Source organism: Fukomys damarensis, unplaced genomic scaffold (assembly GCF_012274545.1).
Source record: "Fukomys damarensis isolate Sample0158 unplaced genomic scaffold, DMR_v1.0_HiC HiC_scaffold_2, whole genome shotgun sequence".
Taxonomy (NCBI): Eukaryota; Metazoa; Chordata; class Mammalia; order Rodentia; family Bathyergidae; genus Fukomys; species Fukomys damarensis.
In genome coordinates this window covers 41,642,823-41,652,186 of record NW_022900914.1, presented here as the reverse complement: position 1 = coordinate 41,652,186, position 9,364 = coordinate 41,642,823, and the positions used below count along the sequence as shown (strand labels likewise).

The following is a 9,364-nucleotide window of genomic DNA, read 5'->3' as shown; positions in this document are numbered from 1 at the left end:
TTCTTTCTTTTTTTTTTGTGACAGGTCTCACTAAGTGGTTCAGTCTGTCCTCGAACTCACTAAGTGGCCCAGGCTGGCCTCAAATTTGAGGAAACCTTCCTGCCTCAACCTCCCAAGTGCTAGGATTACAGGCATGTACCACCACTCCTGACTGGGAACTGACTTTTTTTTTTTACTTTCCTTACAAAATTTTTTTTTAATATTTTACAAAAACAAATTTTTTTTTAATTTCTTCTGAAAAATCTGATGGGGGAAATAGAGCAAAACAGCTGGGCGTGGTGGTGCACACCTGTAATCCCAGCACTCAGGAGTCTGAGGCAGGAGGATCACTGTGAGTTCAAGACCTGCCTGGGCTACATAGTTGAGTTTCCAGGTCAGTCTCAACTACATAGTGAGACCCTATCTTAGAAAACCAAAAAAAAAAAAGAACAAAGAAAGAAAATAGAGCAAAGCAAATGAGACAAAGCCCATGCCTTCAAGGAGCGTGTGGCTAGGTGGGAAGCCAGCAGACAAATCACGTGCTCAGTAGTGGCACAGGCCTAGGCATCTTGTCTGTCAGGCACTGAGCTCACTGGCATGGGCTGTCCCCTTCCATTCTCACAGCAGCCCTATGCAGTTTGAGAGACAAGGAAAAGGTCTTGGTGCTTTGCTAGTAAATTGTGCGGCCAAGCCAACAAAGTACAGAAAGCCTTTCTTCAACAAAGGGTTGAGGGGTCAGGATGTAGCCCAGCAGGGTGTCTGCCTTGCAAGCACAAGGTCGTGAGTTCGATCCCTGGTACGAGGTGGGGGTTGAGGTGAAAGGTACATTCTGGCAAAGTGAGGAAGGATTTGGGGTGGGTGTGTGCGTATGTTTTCCCACTGCCATAAAACAGCGTCTGGTTTTTCCTGGGCGGGGCAGCGGATGCCGAGGCCCTACCCGCAGGTGAGCTTCCCCGACGACGACGAGGAGATCGTGCGCATCAACCCCCGGGAGAAGATCTGGATGACGGGCTACGAGGACTACAGGCACGCGCCAATCAGGGGCAAGTACCTGGACCCCTCGGAGGACGCGGACTCCTACGTGCGCTTCGCCAAGGGCGAGGTCCCCAAGCACGACTACAACTACCCCTACGTGGACTCCTCAGACTTCGGCCTGGGCGAGGACCCCAAAGGCCGCGGGGGCAGCGTGATCAAGACGCAGCCCGCCCGGGGCAAGTCCCGGCGGAGGAAGGAGGATGGTGAGCGCTCGCGCTGCGTGTACTGCAGGGACATGTTCAACCACGAGGAGAACCGGAGGGGCCACTGTCAGGACGCTCCCGACTCCGTGAGAACTTGCATCCGCCGCGTGAGCTGTATGTGGTGTGCGGACAGCATGCTCTATCACTGTATGTCGGACCCCGAGGGAGACTATACAGACCCTTGCTCGTGCGACACTAGCGACGAGAAGTTTTGCCTCCGGTGGATGGCTCTTATTGCCTTGTCTTTCTTGGCCCCTTGTATGTGCTGTTACCTACCCCTTCGGGCCTGCTACCACTGCGGAGTGATGTGCAGGTGCTGCGGCGGGAAGCACAAAGCGGCCGCCTGACTCGGTTTCCGCTCCTTCCCCTCCTCCGTCCACAACCACAAGGGAACTTGTTGTCTTTTACATACTCTCATCTTCTCCCCTGCTCCCTTCTACTCCAAGGGGCGAGGAGAGGCACCATTCCAGCCTGGGGAACCCGCCTGGTGGACTTCCGGTCCCCAGCACCTGCCACTTCGTCCGCACTCATACACACTGGCGCAGTGTTCTGAGGAAAGGAACTTTCTGCATAGACTCGTGTATTATTACCAGCCTGTACTCAAGCTCTCTCATCCTTGTGTTGATTTTCCTGTCTCTCCTCCCACCCTGTCTCTTCCAGTTCAAAAGGATCTGCAGTGCAAACTGCTGATTTTTGGTGGGTTTTGTCGTTGCTTTTTCCAAAAGCACCTAAGAGAATCTTTCTCTCGGGTGGGCTTGCCTTTTGCTGGCCAGCATCAGGTTCCTGCAGAGATGTGACCGAGCAATGAAACAAACCTACCAGAAGTATTCTAACCTGCAGTCAGTTATTATGTATAGGAGGTGAGCTTGTCAACAATCTTGTACCCCAGACAATGCCGCTTTCACTTGTCTGCCCCACCCACCTAAAATCTGTTGGATTTATTCACAGGCGCAAAACATTCACCTGTAAAATGACCGAGAATTGAGCCTTAACTTCAGATTAACTTGTGAGAATCAGGAAAAATTCCTTAAACTGCATTGCATCCTCGTGGACCAGGGCTTGAAAGGGGATTTCAGGTTTCTATGAGCCTCCCCAGTTACCCATGAAATAGAACTTTTAAAAATTGTGTTGCCACCACTTGTTTAAAAAACAAAAAACATAGCAATATTAGAATAAGATGCTAATGAATTCAGAAATTTTGCTTATTGTTTTGCAAACCAAATATAGTCTATTCAAACACCAACCGGTGTTCCACAAACAAGTTCCTGTTGAAAAACACTTAAGATTGTGGTGAATAAAACTAGGAGCTTCCCCCTGCCCTGCTACTGTTTTATATTAATCAGGGGGAATTTTAAATGTCATGAATTTGAAGAGTAGTGGTTTGCATTTTGTTTGTAGGATTATGTTTTTGTTTTCATTTTGGACTCAATTTCTTGTCACCAAATTCTTCATTTATACTTGGGAAAAAACAAGGCCATATGTAAAAACCCTTCCAATGCCTAAGTGTCTTTCTCCTGCAGCTTCACACCCAGACTTGCCACTTCGGGTGCACAAATGGTTAGGTCAGCTGACTGATTCTACCTGTTGCCTTGCCATGTAGGAGGCTCTAGTTAGCTGGAAAAGAGTATTTTTCTAACATATTGCAAGGCATAACCAAATCTTCTTACTGAAGAAAAAAGAACGTGAAGAATGGTTACTTGTACCTAGCATAGTACAATCAGAACCTCGTGGAGACCACAGGGGACAGGCCTGTCCACGCTGGTTGTTCTTCCCGCCAGTCTTCCGGTGGTAATTGCCAGCTGAAGGCATGGCCCGGTCTCCTCTCCTCCCTTCCCTCATCCCTTTATTGCACACACGACATCAGTCTTCAAGGAAAGGGACTTTCTTGCAGTCCGCCAGTCTTACTGGGAAAATGCTAGCCATGCTTACCTTCGTGGGAATGTTTTCCGCACGCCTGAGAGCCCATCCCATTTCTTTAGACAGACCATCAGTGTAAATACCCAGTGTGCTTATGAGTTAGTTGGTAGACGTTTTCATTTGTTGGAATGACTGGTTGGGGCTTTCCAGTGTAGGAACGGAGCAGAGAGCAGTCCGTCTGGATCGATGGAAGAGAAGAACCCTTCCCTGCCGGAGGAACATCTAGAAAACCCTCAGCCAGCTCTCATGCCGTGGAGAGACCATCTGCCCCCAGCCCAAGGTGTCACCTTAGGGCGTCTCTCTAAGGTCACCTCTCTACAAAGCACAACACTAATGTATGCCTCCTCAGACCTCAGTTCAAACGCCCCTATTTATTTCACTGAAGACACACATCCCAGCGGCTTTGTGCTTGTCGCCTCTGGTCGTTCCTTGTTCTGCCCCCTTGCTGGTGCCCACCCCTTGTAAGAGTTATGCTGGTGAGTCTTACTCGGCAGACGCTTTGGTTTGAAGGCTGTGGTTAAGGGCACAAAGACAACCCTGGGGACACCTGTGTAAATACGTCTCTCTGATGGCCACACTGCTGCTGAACTGTGTGTAGTATTTTCCCAGTCGGCTTTGCCATACTCACCTCAATCATTTGAGAGGGATTATTCAGATTTTATTTTTGTATCTGTGGTAACAAACATTAACCAAAAGATTTTGTTCGGAGGCTTCCCCCAGTGCCCCCAACCCCAAGCTGTTTGCTCACATTAACAAATGAAAAGTGCCTGAAGCATAATTCATTCTTTATCTGTATACTAAAAACCCTGTTGTATTGATTTTTTTATAATAAGCCTTTTTACCTCTGTGTAAAAAATATATATACAAGTGTATGATGTACATTTTAGTTCTTAACTTTTTTGTATGGTTTCTAATATGTATGACCAATGTAGCCATTGCTTTCAGATGTACCCTGTAAATGCAAACACATCCTACCAGATTGCTGGTGTCGGGTGTTTGTCTGGCTGGAGACAGTGCCTGTTGATCCTGGGCAGACCTGGGAATTCTAGCACACAAGATAGGATGGGGTTTCCTTTGCAGAAGGATGTGTGCAAAGACACGGGTCTGTCTGCGAGGCCCTTCCCGCCTTCGATTGTGTCATATTCCCCAGGGGAGACTGCAGCTCCTTGGGCACAGATGCCTCAAGTGAAAGGAATGCTGCACGTCGCCACTCGGGGAACACCCCCTCTTCCTCCGCCGGCCTCCCCCAACCAAGTGCTCCTCAGAGGGAACAGCTGCACTTCCTCTGGGTTATTTTCCACTGGTTCCTGCTGGACCTCAGGGGGGTGTGTAGTTTGGAAGACAATTTCTCACAGAAAACAATTGTTCAGACTGCACGACCCTTGTTCTCCTCGGAGCAGCTCTCTGGGCCCACTCTCCTTTCCACGTGGACTCAGTGCGCAGAAGCTGTAGTGACAATCCCCAGGAGGAAATAAAGTATGGGGTCTTCTGAGGGTCACAGAGGAAAAGTTTTCAGCTCTTTCTCTAGAGAACTAAGTAGGGTCCTTACAGAAAGAAGTACAGAGGGCCCCTACATCTTACTTTGAACTCTTCCCCAAAGGGGTGACTTTTCCAAGCCACTGGCAAAGATGAAAAGCAGCGAGGTGTCCTAGGAGCTAGGAAGCATGAGGGAAACCCAGAGGACTCTTCCAGAGCTGCTGTGGGGAAGACCTTAAATGACCCTCTCCTATCTTCGAATTCTCCTTGTCTGATTCGAGCTGAATTGAGGTAACCTGGAGTCAAATGAGGCAGTGACTGAGCCGAGCTGGCTGCGGAGCACAGGTCCTTTGCACCTGCTGCAGAGACCTGCCTCAGCCCTCAGGCTGCTTCAGGAACCCTACACATGTCACCTTTAACCCTAGGCAAAATGGAGGATTCCTTTAAAATTTCATGTAGAAAAGTGGTGTAAAAAACATGGTGTAACTCAAATCAGGTCAGTAGACAGTCTGCCACTACTGGCAAATAGCATTTCAGCAGGTGACTACCTTTCTTGAGTTGCCTTGGGTGCAACTGTTAACAGACTGAAGTCCAGCTGGTTGCCAGAAATCATACCAGTAAAAGACAGAAGAAAGCCAGATACGACAACACATCAGCGAGGCAGGTATAACAGAATAGGCAGAGTCCATTCCTGTTTCTGGTCTATAGCCCCAACCCTAAACCTAACCTCTAAGCAAGCTGGTCTTGGTGGTGCATACCTGCAATCCCAGTACTCTGAAGGCTGATGCAGGAGGATTGCCGTGAGTTCAAGGCCAGCCTGAAATACAAAGTGAGACCCTATTTTAAAAAAATAGAAACCCTAAGCAAACTAACTACTAACAATAATATTAACCCTAGCCTTAGCCCTAAGCCTAAGCCCTGTGAACATTTACTTCTATGGGAATAAGTGCCAAGGAAGGGCCGGGATTTAGCTCAGCGGTTCAGTGGCCTGCCTCGCAAGCACAAGGACCCGAGTTCGATCCCTGGTACCCAAAAATAAACAAATTAATAAAAAAATTTAAAAAGTGCCAAGGAAAATCTGATTCTGCAAGCTTCATTTAAAATAGCAGAACAAATCTGTGATATCAGTCTTATAATACAGAGGTCATGCTAGAGGGACATTCAGAACTCTAGCCTGCATTTCAACAAAATAACACCATTTTAGGGCCACAAAGAAAAACAGCCACAGAATTGGGGAATTTAGATCAGTGGTGTTGCCCCTGCCTGGCGGTCCTGAGTTCAATCCCTGGTACCAAAAAAAAGCAAGAGAAACTCTGAGTCAGCAACCATCATTTTTGTATCCCCAAATCTAGACTTACTTTAACACTAACCTTAATCCTAGCCCTAGCCATAACACTCACCTTAAACCTAACACCTAACCTTATCCCCTAGCCCTAAGCTAATGCTAACCCTAAAACTAACACATCCCTAACCATACACAAGAACAAAAGCCTAAGCCTAAATTTAGACCTAATCCTTAAGGCTGATAAACCTAACCTTTGACCTTGCGAAGACATGCCAGACTATTCCTTGGCTGCCTTTGTCCCCTTACTAGAATGAAGTCAAATATATCCTTGTTCCTTTTCCTTGGGATGAATCCTCAGGAGTCCAGTCTTCTATGCTGAATTGTTTTATTTACCCCACTTTGGGCACCACTTATCACAATGTGTGACCATGGCTGCATAGAAAATGAAAGATTACTGAGGCAAGACTTAGTTCAATCACGGAGAGGACCAGAGGGCTATTGGAACAAAAGCACCCAGCATTAGGGAAACTCCCAGGAGTAGCACTGGGAATGAGAATTCTCAGGCATTTATTTAGAATATCAATGTAAGAAAGTGAAAAGACAACATGTAAAATGGGAAAACGGTCTTTCCAGTTGTTCCTCAAACAGACTAATATGTAGATTATATAAGAACTAAAAAAAAAAAATCAGACCCATTCCAAAGAGTTTAAAGACACAATCCAAAAATGGGCATCTGAAATGAACAGACACTTCTCAGTTGAAGAAGCACAAATGGCAATCAAATATAAGAAAAAATGTTCATCCTTGGTCATGTGTGGGATGCAAATTAAAATAACACAGATTCCATCTCACTCCAGAAAGAATGGCTATTATCAAAATATCAACTAAAAACAAATGCTGGTCAGGCTATAGGAGAAATGGAACGCTTCTCCACTGTTGGTGGGAGTGTAGACTGGTGCAAACACTGTGGAAATCAGTGTAGAAATGCCTCAAAAAACTAAAAGTCGGGCCAGGGGTTTAGCTCAGTGGCAGCACATCTACCTCACAAGCACAAAGTCCTGAATTTGATCCCTGGTACCAAAGACATATAAAACATAAAAATCAAACAACAAAAAAAAACCCCTAAAACTAGAGGGTCCATTTGACCCCATTATTTTCCTTGTATCTCCCCCAAAGAATTAATAGTGCATAGCACAGTAACATATGCACACCCATGTTTATAGCAACACAGTTTGTAATAGCTAAATCTTGGGTGTGGCCCAAATGCCCATCAACCGATGAATAGATAAGGAAGATGTTCTTTTTACACAATAGAGTACTATTCTGCCATAAAAAAAAGATGGACTTGAGACATTTATAGCTAAATGGATGCACCTTGAGAACATACTCTTATGTGAAATAAATCAGACACACATGTTTAAATACTGCATTGTTTCTCTGGTGAGAGAAATCAAAAGTGGAAATAAGGACTGAAATGTACAATAGATTTGGGAAATGGGAAGAAAATGTTCGAATGGGAAGGGGAACAAGGGACAGTGGAGGGAGAAAGGAAGGCACAAGAAAAAGCAAGTAAAAATAGAAGGAAAATGGAAACAGTTTTGTTTTGTTTTTCTATCAGGGATCAAACTCAGGAACTTGTGAGGCAGACACAGTGCCACTGAGCTAAATCCCCAGCCCAAAACAAAGCTTTTGTACATAAGGAGGTGTGTCAGTTACTTTTCTCTCATTGCTGAGACAAAATACCAGACAACCAAAGTTAAAGGGGAAGAGGTTTATTTGTCTTACAGTTCATAGAGGCTTCAGTCCATAATCAGCCAACCCCAAGGCAAGGCTAACAAACAGATGGCAGAACAGAAACTACATGGCGCACTCAAAGCAGCAAAGGCAACATGAGAGTTGACAGTGTCTCCCTGCCCCTTTTGTCTTAATCAGACTACGTAGGGCCAGTGGCACTCACACCCTTAATCCTAGTGCCCTTGAGCCTAACATTGCATCATGAATCAATTCCAGCTTCACACACTCTAGATCGAGCCTATGACTACATGAGGCTTTGGGGGGACATCAAGACCCAAACCATAACAGAGAGGAGGGGAGGGGGGCTTGCAGGAGAGAATGGGAAAAAAGAATACTCAAGATATATTATGTACAGGTACAGTTTCCCTACGATGAATGTGCTCATTATGTATATCTAAAATGTACCGATAAAATTAATTGAGAAAAAAAGTATATCCGTATAAGGGGAAACAAAGCAGAGGAAAAGCAATTTGGATAAGAAACGGTCTCAAGCCTAAGCAGTTTGTTGGGGAAAACAGAAGGACAAGGCCAAATACAACATGCTTCACTAACTGAAGTTCTTGTTTAACCATTCACTTCTCACAGAGCCTGCACGCTTTTGCCCTGAAGCTTCACCATTCATTATTTGATTAAGACCCCACACAGCCAGTCACCTCTGTGTGTACAAGAGGACCGAGGAAAATATGAGTTTGTTAGCTTTATTTAAAGGAGCAGAACAAATCTGTGACATCAGTTAGTCTTTTAACCGAGAGTTCATGTTAGTGAGACATTCGGAACTCTGCTGCCTACTGCTTTTCAACAGAGCTGAATAGCAATTTTTAGGACCGTTATTCAATATAGGGACCTGATCCAGGCATGGTGGTGCATGTCTATAATCCCACCTTTTGGGGGGCTGAGGCAGGAGGATCACCATGAGTTCAAGCCCAGCCTAGACTATATAGTGAGTTTGGAGCTAGTCTGACCTACAAAGCAAGACCTTCTCACCAAAAACAGAAAAAGAAAAAAAAAAAAAATATATATATATGCCCGATATACGTGCATTCTGAAAAATCAATATTGAATATAGGCAGACAGTACAAAGAATGTAATCAGACTCCATTCCTGTTAGTCTATACTCAATCCCTAAGAACTCTAGCAGTTACAAACTTCATTTTACTCACTATTTTTACATTGTTTTCTACAGGGAGAGGAGTGCTAAGGAAAATATGAGTCAAAAATTTTTATTTTTAAAAATATTTATCCAGTATTTTTGTTTGTTTGTTTGTTTTTGGTACCAAGTGTCCAACCATGCACTTGCCAGGTAGACAAGACACCACTGAGCTAAATCCATGGCCCTATTTTTTTAAATCTTAAGAAGCCCTACTTCTAGTCCTAACCTAACCCTAACCCTAACCCTAAACCATACCCCAAAAGCTAACCCAGTCCTATTCTAGCTTTAAGCCTAAATTTAGAGCTAACCATAAAACTAGCCCTAGCTTTAACCTAAGTCTAAGCTCTAAGCCTAACCTTAAACCTAACTCTAATCCTAACCCTAGCTCTGTGCCTAGTCCTAGGTGTAGACCTAACCCTAAATGTAAATTTAACCCTCAACACAACCATAACACAACAGTAACCTTAACAATAGCCTTAATTTAGTGCAAACTAACCAAATCCTAAACCAAACTAGGCCTAATCC

The 9,364-nt window shown here is 45.0% G+C and overlaps 1 protein-coding gene across 4 annotated transcripts in view; it reads left to right on the top strand.

Moving 5' to 3' along the window:
* Spred2 (sprouty related EVH1 domain containing 2) overlaps positions 1-4,131 on the top strand; it is a 130,413-nt gene extending 126,282 nt beyond the window's left edge. For all 4 annotated transcript variants that reach the window (XM_010609727.2, XM_010609729.2, XM_033764409.1 and 1 more), the window contains one exon: positions 899-4,131. In XM_010609727.2, the coding sequence (XP_010608029.1) occupies positions 899-1,564 (666 nt within the window). In that variant the 3' untranslated portion in view covers positions 1,565-4,131. The remainder of the gene's footprint in view (positions 1-898) is intronic.
* Positions 4,132-9,364: the final 5,233 nt, after the last annotated feature.